The sequence below is a fragment of the Scyliorhinus canicula genome, chromosome 14, assembly GCF_902713615.1.
Source record: "Scyliorhinus canicula chromosome 14, sScyCan1.1, whole genome shotgun sequence".
Lineage (NCBI taxonomy): Eukaryota > Metazoa > Chordata > Chondrichthyes > Carcharhiniformes > Scyliorhinidae > Scyliorhinus > Scyliorhinus canicula.
In genome coordinates this window covers 68622010-68638957 of record NC_052159.1, presented here as the reverse complement: position 1 = coordinate 68638957, position 16948 = coordinate 68622010, and the positions used below count along the sequence as shown (strand labels likewise).

At 46.7% G+C, this 16948-nt stretch overlaps 1 protein-coding gene across 11 annotated transcripts in view; it reads left to right on the top strand.

The window, feature by feature from the left end:
• LOC119977894 (cytoplasmic protein NCK2) overlaps positions 1-16948 on the top strand; it is a 109319-nt gene that overhangs the window by 57460 nt on the left and 34911 nt on the right. For 7 of the 11 annotated variants that reach the window (XM_038819188.1, XM_038819182.1, XM_038819186.1 and 4 more), the window contains 2 exons: positions 646-800; positions 924-1166. In XM_038819188.1, the coding sequence (XP_038675116.1) occupies positions 941-1166 (226 nt within the window). In that variant the 5' untranslated portion in view covers positions 646-800; positions 924-940. Of the gene's footprint in view, positions 1-645; positions 801-923; positions 1167-16948 lie in introns of those variants that run through there. The other 4 variants (XM_038819189.1, XM_038819191.1, XM_038819190.1 and 1 more) reach the window with 2 other exon arrangements.

The window sequence follows — 16948 nt, the reverse complement described above, 5'->3', positions numbered from 1 at the left end:
ACCAGGAAGAGGGGGAGGGGGGAGGATGAATAGGGAGAGAGGCAAGGGTGAGCACGCAGAAGAGACGGGCAGAGGGGGGAGGGGAGGGGAGGGAAGGGATCCCAAAGGCGCACAAAATGAAGCATGGGGGCGAGGGGAGGAGGGGAAGGGCCTTGCAGCCCCCCTACCCTCCCAACACCAAACAACAAAGAATAACACCCCCGGGGGGGGGGGGGGGTAGAAAAATGAAACATGCCCCCAACAGAGGAAGGGGGAGGGGGGGAAGCTTGTAAAACATGTTGTACATAAGACACAAACTGGCTTGTAAATATCAAATACACTTGAGCTGCTGCTTTGTAAGTACCATTGCCTTGCACGTCAAACTGTTATACTGTTAAAGTTGAAAACGGTTATAAAGATATCTTTTAAAAATAAATAAATGTGTTTAATAATGCAAAATTTGCGGATAATTGTGTGTATTATTATTAGAGAGGAAGTGTGTGTCATATTAAAGCTCTACATTCCAACACTTTGGAACTCTTTGCCAATGCTCAACAGCAGTGACTTTCAGAGCTACTGGTTGTTAATGGAGCAATTTGGATTTTGAAAAGTGTTTCAATTTAATGTGGCAATCACATAAAAGTATTATTGGTTATATGATTGCAGAAGCTGTTCTCAGTCGAGGAGGTGGAACTGCTAGTGAAAACAGATTCAAGACTGGATCGGTACTATTGTTTTGATGTGAACCTTAACCTTCCTAGTCAATTCAGACCACGTCTCTCCAAAGGACACTGTTAAGAAAGGAGTTTTTTAAAATGCATGTATGTCATTCTTTCCATTCTGTATTTTGGCAAAGCAGAGGATTCTCAATATTTAGTTGGCAAAGGTGATATATTGTGCTGAATGATGAATTGTTTAATGCTGAACTATGTTGTCTTTGACAGGAAGGACTTCATGAAAGATGACAGAAGAAGTTATTGTAATAGCAAAGTGGGATTACACAGCACAGCAGGATCAAGAACTTGACATCAAGAAAAATGAGCGACTGTGGCTGCTCGATGACTCTAAAACCTGGTGGCGAGTAAGAAATACATCAAACAAAACGGGATATGTTCCGTCAAACTATGTAGAAAGGAAAAACAGCTTGAAGAAGGGGTCACTTGTAAAGAACATCAAAGATACGTTAGGCAAGTACAAAATCTTAACCAAAGGATTCCTTAACCTAACTTACTAGGATGTTGGAGAGTTACACATTTCCCCTGCTCTGATCCACCAAAGCATTATGGATCTGACCCTATTCAGTCTCATTAATGTGACCCTATTCAGTAAAATAATGTCTGAACTTTTGACAACGAACTCCCAATGTTGATGGAGGAAAGGTAGCAAACCTATCTTTCCATCACCAACAGAATGCATTTGGACAATTGTTGCAGGCTGTTCCACCTGCCCTTATCAAGCAAGAATAAATTTCAGTTTTGCTTTTTCCCTCCAACTCCATTAGAGTTGCCATGCCATATTACATATTATCATCTGTAAAAGTAAAAAAGAAAGACTTGTATTTATATAGCGCCGTTTGTGACACCAGGATGTCCCAAAGCACTTTTATGCCAATTCCATACTTTTAGAATCGTTAATACAGGAACTGTGACAGCCAATTTGGAAACAACATGCTCCCACAAACAGCTATGCGATCGCGACCAGATAATCTCTTCTTTTATTGGTTGAAAAATAAACACTGGATAGCACAGTGGTTAGCACAGTTGCTTCACAGCTCCAGGGTACCAGGTTTGATTCCCGGCTTAGATCACTGTGCGGAATCTGCACGTTCTCCCCGTATCTGCGTGTATTTCGTACGGGTGCTGCGGGTTCCTCCCACAGTCCAAAGATGTGCAGGTTAGGTGGATTGGCCATGCTAAATTGCCCTTAGTGTCCAGAAAACGTGGGGCGGGGTTACTGGGATAGGGTGGAGGTGTGGGCTTGGGTAGGGCGCTCTTTCCAAGGGCTTGTGCAGACTTGATGGGCCGAATGGCTTCCTTCTGCACTGTTAATTCTAAGATTGTCTTGGACTTTGGGAAGAACTCCCTGGTTGTCTTTGAAATATTGCTGCAGGATCTTCCTGAGAGGCTGATAGGGTTTTGGATTACCTCCTCATCCAAAAGGTGCAGTAGTCCCTCAGTACTTCACTGAAATGCAAGCCTAACTGGAGTGAGGCTCGGATTCATGACCACCTGACTTTGTGATTACCATTGACCCACAGAGTACACCTTCCAACATAACCTATAACTGCTTGTTTCTGCAAGAATAATGTTCATTATACATATTCAGATCATATGTTGAAACCCTCACCAATGCCTTTGTTGCCCCTAGCCTTGACTATTTCAAAATGCACCTTGCTGGTCTGCTACATTCCATCCTCTGTAAACTTTAGATCATCCAAAACTCTGCTGTCCATCTCGTCCTGGTTGTCTATCGCCCCTGTGCTTGTTTACCTCCATTGGCTTCCGGTCAAGCAGTGCCTTGATTTTAAAGTTCTGATCCTTGTTATCAAATCTCTCCATGACCTGGCCCCTCCTGATCTCTAAACTCTTCCAGCCCCATAATCCTCTCAGATGACTATGCCCATCTAATTCAGCCGCCTTGAGCATCTTCGATTTTAACTGCTCTGTCATTGGTGGCCATGTCTTCAGTTGTCTAGGCCCTAAATTCTGAAATACCATCCTTACAGTTCTCTGTCTGGTGGCAAAGTGGTTAGCACTGCTGCCTCACAGCGCCAGGGACCTGGGGTCGATTCTGGACTTGGGTTACTGTGTGAAGTTTGCACTTTCTCCCCTTGTCTGAGCAGATTTCTTCTCCTAGCCCAAAAATGTGCAGGTTAAGTTTGGGTGCATAGGTTTAAGGTGCGAGAGGCAAGGTTTAGAGGAGATGTATGAGGTAAGGTTTTTACACAGCGGGTAGTGGGTGCCTGGAACTCGCTGTCGGAGGAGGTGGTGGAAGCAGGGACGATAGTGACGTTTAAGGGGCATCTTGACAAATACATGAAAAGGATGCGAATAGAGGGTTACGGACCCTGGAAGTGTAGAAGATTTTAGTTTAGACGGGCAGCATGGTCAGCGCAGGCTTGGAGGGCTGAAGGGCCTGTTCCTGTGCTGTACTTTTCTTTGTTCTAAGTGGATTGTCATGATAAAATTATCCCTTAGTGTCCAGGGACCTGCAGGTTAGGTGGGGCTACGGGGATGGAGCGGGGGAGTGTGCCTGGGTCGGCACAGACCCGATGGGCTGAAAGACCTCCTGCACTGTAGGGATTCTATGCTCAAGTACTTCACATTCCTCTTCTAAAACAGTTGAACTATGGCTTCAACCAAGCTTTTGGTAATCTGACATATTATCTTTTCATGTGGCTTGGTGTCATTTTGTTTCATGAATGGTCATGTAAATTTCAATGAGAAATTTCATGTAAAAAACACCAGTACAAACTGGAAGTATATGTTTATCTTAGACGATCTGCATGTTCTAAAAATAGATGTGAGGCAATGGTAGATGTAGTGATAGGACATTAATTATCTTGCATGTTCAAGGAACAGTTCCTCATTCCTGTGACTGATTAGTAAAAGTTGGGCTACAGTTTTGATGTTAAGGTTGTTGGGTATAGACAAATATTTACGAATGTTTAGCTGAAAGTAGAGGTGTACAAGTACCTTGTCCTCCCTTTTGCTGTAATGTCCTCCAACATCACAATTATGAGATATGTATGCCTCTAATTCTGGCCTCTCAATAAAGATTATTTATTTATTTATTTTATTTGTGTAGAACTTCCTCAGAGTATTGTCCTTGGTCCAACCATTTTCAGCTGCTTCATCAATTACTTGCCTGTAATGATAATGTCAGAAATGGGGATGTTTGCTGATAATTGCACAATGTTCAGCACTACTTGCAACTCCTCAGATCCTGAAGCAATCCATCTCACAAGTACAGCAAGACATGGACAATATCCAGACTGGGGCTGCTACATGGCAAGTGATGTTCGTGCCACACAAGTGCCAGACAATGATCATCTCCAACAAGAGAGAGTCTAACCACAGCCCCTTGATATTCAGTGACATTACCATTGCTGAATCTCCCACTACCAAAGTCCTGGGGGCTTCCATTGACCAGAAACTGAAGTGGCGTAGCCAAATGAATACTTTGCCGATGAGCATATCAAAGGCTGGGAATCCTGCAGCGAGTATCTCACTTCCTGATTCCCCAAAGCCTGTCCACCATCTACAAAGCACAAGTCAGGAGTGAGATGGAATACTTCTGTGTTGTTGGAGTGCTGCTCCAACAACACAGAAGAAGCTTGATGCCATCCAAGACAAAGCCTGCTTGACTGGCACTCCTTCCATAAAGATTCACTCCCTCCACCACCGCTGAACAGTGGCAGCAGTGTGGACTATCGACAAGATGCACTGCAGAAACTCACCAAGGCTCCTTTGACAGTACCTTCTTAACCCTCGACTGCTACAATCTAGAAAGACGAGCAACAGATACATGGGAACCTCACCATCTGGAAATTCCCCACCAAGTCACTCACCGTCCTGACTTGGAAATATATCGCTGTTCCTTCACTGGTGCTGGGTCAAAATCCTAGAATTCCCTCCCCAACAGCACTGTGGATGTACAAACAGCACAGGGGCTGCAGCGGTTTAAGAAGGGAAATCACCACCATCTTCTCAAGTGCAGTTGGACATGGACAATAAACGCTAGTCTAGCTAGCAATGCCAAAATCCCATGAACGAATAAAAAAAAAGCAACAATCTTAATGGCTGCTGAGGTTGTGCCTTCAGTTGCCTCGATCCCAAGCTCTGGAAAATCCTCCCTACTTTGATCGCCTATGGTAGGACTCCTTAAAATCTTCATAAAGAGGAATTCCCTCCGCAACTGAACAAGTAATGACTCTCTTATGGACTGATCTGATCTCTTCACATGTCTTCTCTACTGAGTAATACTGCACTCTGTATGCTTCACCCGATGCCTGTGTCTATGTATTTACATTGTGTATCTATGTATGTCCTATGTTACTTTTCATGTCTGGACGTATGCAGAACAATACTTTTCACTACCTTGGTACACGCGACAATAAACAATTCCAAATCCAAAAGAACACCCCGACAAATTAAAGTGCCACCAAAATTTGTGGTAGATAACGATAGAAGAAAAGACGGGGGGGGGGGGGGGTTGCGACGCGGCAGGGGTGAGAGATGACATGGTCAAGGGCAAAGAAAGGGGCCATCTGGGATGTGCGAGGTACAGAGTGGGATTAAAGGGGCAGGAGTTAAGTGGGGAAGATGACGGACAGTAGAGGGGATTGGAGGCGCAAGCCTCCGGTAAGGTTGGTAACGTGGAACATCTGGGGACTGAATGGGCCAGTTAAAAGGTTGCGGGTGTTTGCGCACCTCAGGAGCTTGAAAGCGGGGATGGTCTTTTTGCAGGAGACACACCTCCGTGTGAAGGACCGGGTTAGGTTATGGAAGGGGTGGGTTGGGCAGGTCTTTCCCTTGGGGTTTGATTCGAAATCGAGGGATGTGGCAATTTTAATGAGCAAAAAAAGGGATTTGTGAGTGCGAAGGAGGCGAGGGCTCCAGGTGGGAGATATGTGATTGTGAGTGAGGTATTGGAAGGGGCACCGGTAGTGTTGGTAAATTTATATGCCCCAAATTGGGATGATGTGGGTTTTATGAGGGGTTTGCTGGCAGCAATTTGGCCACGTACCAGTTGATCAGGGGAGGAGATTTTAACTGTGTCCTGGAGCCAAGGGTGGATAGATCGAGCCCGAGGTCAATGGGTAGGGTACGAATGGCGAGGGAGCTGGGGGATTTATGGAGAGGATGGGTATGGTGGATCCATGGCGCTTTCAGAACCCAGGAGGAAGGGAGTATACCTTCTTTTCACACGTCTATAAGGTGTATTCGAAGATTGATTACTTTGTAGTGATTTGGGAGATTTTGGTTGGGGTGGAAGGGGCAGAGTATGCGGGGATAGTTATCTCGGACCATGCGCCCCACTGGCTGGATATTCGGTTCAGTACGGGACAAGAACAGAGGCCGGGGTGGAGGTTTGACTTGGGGTTGTTGGCGGATGGAGGTTTTTGTGATAAGGTGCGGTTGGCGATTAGGGATTATATGGAGTTCCATCAGAATGGGGAGGTGTCGGCGGTCATTTTTTGGGAAGCACTGAAGGCAGTTGTCTGTGGAGAAATGATCTAATTTGTGCAAAAAGGAAAGGAGGGCGGAACATGACCGTCTAGTGAGCGAGATAGTGGAGGTGGACAGGGAGTATTCGAAGGTGCCCACCGTGGAGGGATTGGCAAGGAGGAAAAAGTTGCAGGGGCAATTTGACAGGCTGACAATGGGGAGGGCGGTAAGGCAACTGCGTAGGGCAAGAGGGGTACAATATGAGTATGGGGAGAAGGTGAGCCGCATGCTGGTGCACCAGCTGCAGAGGCAGGCTGCCTCCAGGGAAATATTGAAGATTCGGACTGGGGCTGGGGATGTGGTGTCAGAGCCAGGGAAGATAAATGAGGCATTTAGAGAGTATTACCAGAAACTTTATGATGGCAGACCCAAGAGGAGAGCAGGGGGACATGGGGTGGTTTCTGGATGAGCTGGAATTTTCTCAGGTGGAGGAAGCAAAGAGGCAGACGTTGAAGGAGCCCCTGGGGCTGAGGGAGATGCTGGATAGTATTGGGGGTATGAAGTCGGGGCAGGCCCCAGGGCAGGACGGGTACCCGGCAGAATTTTATAAGGAATTTGCAGCGGACCTGGCACCACATCTGTTGGGGGCGTTTAATGAAGCACTGGAGAAGGGGGAGTTGCCGGAGATGATGAAGCAGGCAGTAATCACACTAATCCCCCAAAAAAGGGAAGGATCCGGTGGAATGTGGGTTGTATATGCCTGCCCTTCACAAAGCCTGTTTGATCTTCTGGAACCACCCCCAGGACACAGTCCTCCATCCTCCCCGTCAACAACTTAGCCAATACTTTCACATCCGTGTTCAATAGTGATATGGGTCCACTTTCCGAAAAAAGGCATTGGTGGGGAGGGTCCAAGTGGTGAAAATGAATATTCTACCGAGGTTCTTGTTTATCTTTCAGGCTCTCCTGATCTTTATACCAAAGGCCTTTATTCGGAAAGTGGACCCATATCACTATTGAACACGGATGTGAAAGTATTGGCTAAGTTGTTGGCGAGGAGGATGGAGGACTGTGTCCTGGGGGTGGTTCCAGGAGATCAAACAGGCTTCGTGAAGGGCAGGCAGCTTGCGAGTAATATAAGACGGATGTTGAATGTCGTGATGAATCTGTCGAGAGCTCTGGTCCCGGAGGTGGTGGTGTCATGGACGCGGAGAAAGCATTTGATCAGGTGGAATGGCAGTACATGTTCGAAGTTTTGGGAACGTTTGGGTTTGGGCCAGGATTTGTGGCATGGGTGCGGTTGCTGTATGTGGCGCCAAGAGCAAGGGTGAGGACGAATGATATGAGCTCACGAAGCGTTGACTTACATACGGGTGCGAGACCGCTGTCGCCGCTGCTGTTTGCGCTTGCCATAGAGCCGTTGGCGATGGCTCTCAGGGGTTGGCAGAGTGGCAGGGGATAATGAGGGGACAGAGGGAGCATTGGGTGTCGCTCTATGCCGATGACCTGCTGTATGTTTCGACTCTGTTGGAGAGTATCGGAAGGATTATGGGCCTGTTGGGGAGGTTAGGAGGGTTCTCTGGATACAAGCTGAATGTAGAGAAAAGCGAGGTATTCCCGGTGAATGAGCTGGCACAGCGGGCTAATTTAGAGGGATGCCATTTACCATAGAACATAGAACATAGAACGATACAGCGCAGTACAGGCCCTTCGGCCCTCGATGTTGCACCGACATGGAAAAAATCTAAAGGCCATCTAACCTACACTATGCCCTTATCATCCATATGCTTATCCAATAAATTTTTAAATGCCCTCAATGTTGGCGAGTTCACTACTGTTGCAGGTAGGGCATTCCATGGCCTCACCACTCTTTGCGTAAAAAACCCACCTCTGACCTCTGTCCTATATCTATTACCCCTCAATTTAAGGCTATGTCCCCTCGTGCTAGCCACCTCCATCCGCGGGAGAAGGCTCTCGCTGTCCACCCTATCTAACCCTCTGATCATTTTGTATGCCACTATTAAGTCACCTCTTAACCTTCTTCTCTCTAACGAAAACAACCTCAAGTCCATCAGCCTTTCCTCATAAGATTTTCCCTCCATACCAGGCAACATCCTGGTAAATCTCCTCTGCACCCGTTCCAAAGCTTCCACGTCCTTCCTATAATGAGGCGACCAGAACTGTACGCAATACTCCAAATGCGGCCGTACTAGAGTTTTGTACAACTGCAACATGACCTCATGGCTCCGGAACTCAATCCCTCTACCAATAAAGGCCAACACACCATAGGCCTTCTTCACAACCCTATCAACCTGGGTGGCAACTTTCAGGGATCTATGTACATGGACACCGAGATCCCTCTGCTCATCCACACTACCAAGAATTTTACCATTAGCCAAATATTCTGCATTTCTGTTATTCTTTCCAAAGTGAATCACCTCACACTTCTCCACATTAAACTCCATTTGCCACCTCTCAGCCCAGCTCTGCAGCTTATCTATGTCCCTCTGTAACCTGCAACATCCTTCCGCACTGTCTACAACTCCACCGACTTTAGTGTCGTCTGCAAATTTACTCACCCATCCTTCTGCGCCCTCCTCTAGGTCATTTATAAAAATGATAAACAGCAACGGCCCCAGAACAGATCCTTGTGGTACGCCACTCGTAACTGAACTCCATTCTGAACATTTCCCATCAACTACCACTCTCTGTCTTCTTTCAACTAGCCAATTTCTGATCCACATCTCTAAATCACCCTCAATCCCCAGCCTCCGTATTTTCTGCAATAGACGACCGTGGGGAACCTTATCAAACGCTTTACTGAAATCCATATACACCACATCAACTGCTCTACCCTCGTCTACCTGTTCAGTCACCTTCTCAAAGAACTCGATAAGGTTTGTGAGGCATGACCTACCCTTCACAAAACCATGCTGACTGTCCCTAATCATATTATTCCTATCTAGATGATTATAAATTGTATCTTTTATAATCCTCTCCAAGACTTTACCCACCACAGACGTTAGGCTCACCGGCCTATAGTTACCGGGGTTATCTCTACTCCCCTTCTTGAACAAAGGGACCACATTTGCTATCCTCCAGTCCTCTGGCACTATTCCTGTAGCCAATGATGACCTAAAAATCAAAGCCAAAGGCTCAGCAATCTCTTCCCTGGCTTCCCAGAGAATCCTAGGATAAATCCCATCTGGCCCCGGGGACTTATCTATTTTCACCTTGTCCAGAATTGCCAACACTTCTTCCCTACGCACCTCAATGCCATCTATTCTAATAGCCTGGGTCTCAGCATTCTCCTCCACAATATTATCTTTTTCTTGAGTGAATACTGACGAAAAGTATTCATTTAGTATCTCGCTTATCTCCTCAGCCTCCACACACAACTTCCCACCACTGTCCTTGACTGGCCCTACTCTTACCCTAGTCATTCTTTTATTCCTGACATACCTATAGAAAGCTTTTGGGTTTTCCTTGATCCTACCTGCCAAAGACTTCTCATGTGCCCTCCTTGCTCGTCTCAGCTCTCTCTTTAGATCCTTCCTCGCTTCCTTGTAACTATCAAGCGCCCCAACTGAAACTTCACGCCTCATCTTCACATAGGCCTCCTTCTTCCTCTTAACAAGAGATTCCATTTCTTTGGTAAACCACGGTTCCCTCGCTCGACCCCTTCCTCCCTGCCTGACTGGTACGTACTTATCAAGAACATGCAATAGCTGTTCCTTGAACAAGCTCCACATATCCAGTGTGCCCAACCCTTGCAGCCTACTTCTCCAACCAACACATCCTAAGTCATGTCTAATGGCATCATAATTGCCCTTCCCCCAGCTATAACTCTTGCCCTGCGGGGTATACTTATCCCTTTCCATCACTAATGTAAAGGTCACCGAATTGTGGTCACTGTTTCCAAAGTGCTCACCTACCTCCAGATCTAACACCTGGCCTGGTTCATTACCCAAAACCAAATCCAATGTGGCCTCGCCTCTTGTTGGCCTGTCAACATATTGTGTCAGGAAACCCTCCTGCACACATTGTACAAAGAATGACCCATCTAATGTACTCGAACTATATCTTTTCCAGTCAATATTTGGAAAGTTAAAGTCTCCCATAACAACTACCCTGTTACTTTCGCTCTTTTCCAGAATCATCTTCGCCATCCTTTCCTCTACATCCCTAGAACTATTAGGAGGCCTATAGAAAACACCCAACAGGGTGACCTCTCCTTTCCTGTTTCTAACATCAGCCCATACTACCTCAGAAGAAGAGTCCCCATCTAGCATCCTTTCCGCCACTGTAATACTGTCCTTGACTAGCAGCACCACACCTCCCCTCTTTTGCCCCCTTCTCTGAGCTTACTAAAACACCTAAACCCCGGAACCTGCAACAACCATTCCTGTCCCTGCTCTATCCATGTCTCTGAAATGGCCACAACATCGAAGTCCCAGGTACCAACCCATGCTGCCAGTTCCCCTACCTTATTTCGTATACTCCTGGCATTGAAGTAGACACACTTCAAACCACCTACCTGAACACTGGCACCCTCCTGCGAAGTCAAATCTGTGCTCCTGACCTCTATACTCTCAATCTCCCGTACCCCAAAACTACAATCCAGGTTCCCATGCCCCTGCTGAATTAGTTTAAACCCCCCCAAAGAGCACTAACAAATCTCCCCCCCAGGATATTGGTGCCCCTCAGGTTCAGATGTAGACCATCCTGTCTATAGAGGTCCCACCTTCCCCAGAAAGAGCCCCAGTTATCCAGAAATCTGAATCCCTCCCGCCTGCCCCATCCCTGTAGCCACGTGTTTAATTGCTCTCTCTCCCTATTCCTCATCTCACTATCACGTGGCACGGGCAACAACCCAGAGATAACAACTCTGTTTGTTCTCGCTCTGAGCTTCCATCCTAGCTCCCTAAAGGCCTGCCTGACATCCTTGTCCCCTTTCCTACCTATGTCGTTAGTGCCAATGTGGACTACGACTTGGGGCTGCTCCCCCTCCCCCTTAAGGACCCGGAAAACACGATCCGAGACATCACGTACCCTTGCACCTGGGAGGCAACATACCAAACGTGAGTCTCTCTCGCTCCCACAAAATCTCCTATCTGTGCCCCTGACTATTGAGTCCCCAATTACTAATGTTCTACTCCTTTCCCCCCTTCCCTTCTGAGCAACAGGGACAGACTCCGTGCCAGAGGCCCGTACCCCATGGCTTACCCCTGGTAAGTCGTCCCCCCCACAAGTATCCAAAACGGTATACTTGTTACTCAGGGGAACGACCGCAGGGGGTCCCTGCACTGACTGCTTCTTCCCAGTCCCTCTTACAGTTACCCATCTATCTCCAGTCTTTGGTGTAACTACTTCCCTGAAGCTCCTATCTATGACCCCCTCTGCCTCCCGAATGATCCGAAGTTCATCCAGCTCAAGCTCCAGGTCCCTAACACGGTTTTTGAGGAGCTGGAGTTGGGTGCACTTCACACAGATGAAATCAGCAGGGACGCTGACGGCGTCCCTCACCTCAAACATTCTGCAGGAGGAGCATTGTACTGCCTTCCCTGACATCACCTCTAGATTTAAAAAAAAACAAGATAGGGAGGGATAGGTTTAGGTACTTGGGGATTCAGCTAGTGAGGGAATTGATGTACCATTAATTGGACTCGAGACACGATGAAGATCCAAACTGTGGCTTTAATCAGCTTGTTGTTAGCCCGGTGGTCGACTACAGAGAAAGGCCGACCGCCGGGAAACCTGGGTACTTATATCCCGCCTCGGAGGCGGGGTCTACTCGCCTCTCGACCAATTGGTGAGCAGTCACATGACTAGTCCCAGCCAATCGGATGAGAGGCACATGACCAGCCAGAGCCAATGGGGAACCAATGCTCTGCACCAATGGCAGTGCTCACATTCATACCACCACAGGAATGGACGGGGCTCCATAAGTGGAACTTAACGAAGCTGGTGGAGGAGGCCAGGGAGGATCTTAAGAGGTGGGATACACTGTACTTAATGTTGGTGGGGAAGGTCCAAGTGGTGAAAATGAATATTCTGCCGAGATTCTTGTTTATCTTTCAGGCTCTCCCGATCTTTATACCAAAGGCCCTTTTTTGGAAAGTGGACACAATCATCTCTGACTTTGTATGGGTGGGGAAGGTGCCGAGGGTGGGGAGGACCCTGCTCCAGAGGCAGAGTCAGCGGTGGGGGGGTTGGCGTTGCCAAACTTGCTTCATTATTATTGGGTGACGAATGTGGACAAGGTGCAGAGGTGGTGGAAAGGAGAAGTGGTAGAGTGGGTTAGGATGGATGAGGAATCTTGTAAGGGGTCTAGTTTGAGGGCTATAGTGACGGCAGCATTTCCAATGGCTCCGGGTAGGTATTCAGGGAGCCCAGTAGTGCAGTTCACGGTGAAGATATGGAATCAGCTGAGGAGGCATTTTAGGATGGAAGCGGTGTTGGTGCTAATGCCGCTGTGGTCAAGGTGAGGGATTTGTATTTGGAGGAAGCGTTCGCCAGTCTGGAGGAGCTAAGGGAGAGGGTAGAGCTGCCGAGAGGTAGTGAGTTCAGGTGTCTGCAGGTTAGGGACTTTGCACGAAAAGTCTGTAAGGGGTTCCCTAGATTGCCGGGATACACCTTGCTGGAGCGACTGCTGCTTCCGGATGTGGAAGGGGAGGGAAGAATTGGGGATATATATATATATATAAGTGGCTGGGGGAGCAGGGAGGCGACCGGGTGGTGAAGGTCACATGCTGGTTTAGAACAGGGCTAAAGAGCTGGCTTTTAAAGCAGACCAAGGCAGGCCAGCAGCACGGTTCAATTCCCATACCAGCCTCCCCGAACAGGTGCTGGAATGTGGTGACTTGGGGCTTTTCACAGTAACTTCATTTGAAGCCTACTTGTGACAATAAGCGATTTTCATTTCAGAGGAGGAAGGCCGATGTCATGGCCTTCGCCTCTCTGATTGCACGGTCCAAATTTTGCTGGAGTGGCGGTCGGCATCGTCACCGGGGTTAGCAGCATGATTGGGTGACCTGTACAACTTCTTGCGGTTAAAGAAGATGAAGTATGAGTTAAGGGGCTCAACAGGGGAGTTCAAGAAAAGGTGGGGGATGTTTATGACGGTGTTTGAGGAGCTGTTTGTCGCAGTGGGGGGCAGGGGGCGGGTATTGGGGAGGGGGGTGGTGAGAAAGGAGGAAAATCTGTACAAACTGTACAATTGACTGTTGGGAAGAATGTTTCCCGGGGTGTTTATTTGCTGTAACCTACTTTGATACAAGTTTGAATAAAATGCGTTTTTAACAAAAAGATAATGATGGAAGAAAACGAGTCCAAATAGGCATAAATTACTGTTAGTTGCTAAAATCCTAAAGAAGTAACGCCATTTCCATAGTTTGATTGTAAGGGGAGAAATAAAGCCAACAGCTAATACTGCAACTCCCTCTTTTTTTTCTAATTAATGGGCACTTTAGGTGGCCAGTCCACCTACCCTGCAGATCTTCGGGGTGAGACCTACGCAGACATGGGGGGAATGTGTAAACTCCACACGGACAGTGATAGCTGGTATTAAACCCGTGTCCTCTGTGCTGTGAGGCAGCATTGCTAACCGTTGCTCCTCCATGCTGCCCTAGCAACCCCCTCTGTGGTTGGTCGCTCTCCTAGCTGAGCAGTAATTGTTGACCATATGTGTTTTTCCCCGCTCTTCCACCACAGGCCCCTCCATAAGTCACAAGGCTTGCAATAAAACAACACACCTTTGGCTCAAATTATCTGCAGGATGCATTTCCCCTATTTCCATCTTACACTCCCATCTCCACTCTGCTTTTGCTCATTATATTTCCTGTTCCAATTCTTTCCTCCAATGTTTCACTGTATGCAAACACAAATGAACTTAGAAATTTATCCACTGAATTCTGCCCAAGATGTTTTTGTAATGTCACGTGCATAGTTCTAGTTACAGATGGCTTGCCTGCTATTATTGTAAGGGGTTTGGAGTGGAAGAAAGAGGAAACCATGTGCCATTGTATAGCGCTATAGTGAGACCGCACCTGGAGTACTTAGCGCAGTTTTGGTCTCCATCTTTAAAGCATAACATACTTGCATTGGAAGTACAGCAAAGGTTCACTAGATTGCTCCTGGGATGATGTCCTATGGCAAGAGACTGAGTAAATTGGGCTTACACACTGATCTCATTGAAACATATAAGATTCTGAAATGGGCTTGACAAGGTGGAAGGTGGACTGCGGTTGCATCCCCTGGTTCGGGAATCTGGAAAATGGGGCCTGGTCAATCATTTTGGACGAAAACAAGGAGAAATTTCTTCACTCAAAGGGTTGTGAATTTTTGTCATTGTCAACCCCATCTATTGTATCATGAATATTTAAGACTAAGATAAATTTTTGGTCTCAGAATCAAGGGATTGGGGAGATGGGTGAGAAGCTTGATTTGAAGCTGAAGATCAACCATGATTGTATTGAATAGGTGCCGGGGCCAAATGATCTACACCTTCCAATTTCTTACGTTAATCTTTGAAGGCATTCACTTCAGGAGCTGTCCCCTACGAACGGATAATTACAAATGTAACCCCAGTATTTAAGAACAAAGTGACTGAGAACTTGAGAAATTTGACATTAGATAGAGCCACCATGGATTTGTAATGAGTATGTCATATCCAACATGCCTTTTTTGAGGAAGTGACCAAAGTAAAAGGTGGGGGAATATCTATGGGTATAGGTTATACGAACTTCAAGAAGGCATTTCTTAAATTTCCACATAAATGGCTATTAATTAAAATTAAAGCTCATCATAGATCATAGAATTTATGGTGCAGAAGGAGACCATTCAGCCCATCAAATTGAAATTGAAGATAACTTGCCTTCCTGTAATTGAACATAAGTTATTGACTTGTGTATAATAGAGAGTCAGGATAATAAATATATATTTGCATTGGAATAAAGTTTGACTGGTAGTATCTCAGAAACATTCTGTACAGGAACCTCAGCTCATCATAGATAGAATATACAGGGCAGAAGGAGGCCATTCGGCCCATCGAGTCTACACTGGCTCTTGGAAAGAGCCCCCTACCCAAGCCCACACCTCCACCCTATCCCCATAACCCAGTAACCCCACCCAACACTAAGGGCAATTTTGGACATTAAGGGCAATTTAGCATAGCCAATCCACCTAACTTACACATCTTTGGACTGTGGGAGGAAACCGGAGCACCCGGAGGAAAACCACACACACACGGGAGAACGGGCAGACTCCGCACAGACAGTGATCCAAGCCGAGAATCGAACCTGAGACCCTGGAGCTGTGAAGCAATTGTGCTAACCACTATGCTACCGTGCTACCCATTATCATTATATTTGTTCATGATATAGGTAACACAATAAGAGGGTCAAATATCTAAGTTCCTAGAAACAATTATTTGGGATAGAATTAGTAGTTCCATGGAAAAATGAGGGCTGATTAGTACGAATTAGCATGGATTTCGAAAGAGGAAATCATATTTAACTTGCTAGTTTTGTTTGAGGAGTTAACAGAAAAGATCGATGAGGGTAATGATATTGATGTGGTGTACATGTCTTTTGGAAGGCATTTGATTCAGTGCCACGCAACAGACTTGTGAAAAAGGTTATAGAACATAGAACATAGAACGATACAGCGCAGTACAGGCCCTTCGGCCCTCGATGTTGCACCGACATGGAAAAAAAAAACTAAAGGCCATCTAACCTACACTATGCCCTTATCATCCATATGCTTATCCAATAAATTTTTAAATGCCCTCAATGTTGGCGAGTTCACTACTGTTGCAGGTAGGGCATTCCACGGCCTCACCACTCTTTGCGTAAAAAACCCACCTCTGACCTCTGTCCTATATCTATTACCCCTCAATTTAAGGCTATGTCCCCTCGTGCTAGCCACCTCCATCCGCGGGAGAAGGCTCTCGCTGTCCACCCTATCTAACCCTCTGATCATTTTGTATGCCTCTATTAAGTCACCTCTTAACCTTCTTCTCTCTAACGAAAACAACCTCAAGTCTATCAGCCTTTCCTCATAAGATTTTCCCTCCATACCAGGCAACATCCTGGTAAATCTCCTCTGCACCCGTTCCAAAGCTTCCACGTCCTTCCTATAATGAGGCGACCAGAACTGTACGCAATATTCCAAATGCGGCCGTACCAGAGTTTGGTACAGCTGCATCATGACCTCATGGCTCCGGAACTCAATCCCTCTACCAATAAAGGCCAACACACCATAGGCCTTCTTCACAACCCTATCAACCTGGGTGGCAACTTTCAGGGATCTATGTACATGGACACCGAGATCCCTCTGCTCATCCACACTACCAAGAATTTTACCATTAGCCAAATATTCCGCATTCCTGTTATTCTTTCCAAAGTGAATCACCTCACACTTCTCCACATTAAACTCCATTTGCCACCTCTCAGCCCAGCTCTGCAGCTTATCTATGTCCCTCTGTAACCTGCAACATCCTTCCGCACTGTCTACAACTCCACCGACTTTAGTGTCGTCTGCAAATTTACTCACCCATCCTTCTGCGCCCTCCTCTAGGTCATTTATAAAAATGACAAACAGCAACGGTCCCAGAACAGATCCTTGTGGTACGCCACTCGTAACTGAACTCCATTCTGAACATTTCCCATCAACTACCACTCTCTGTCTTCTTTCAACTAGCCAATTTCTGATCCACATCTCTAAATCACCCTCAATCCCCAGCCTCCGTATTTTCTGCAATAGCCGACCGTGGGGAACCTTATCAAACGCTTTACTGA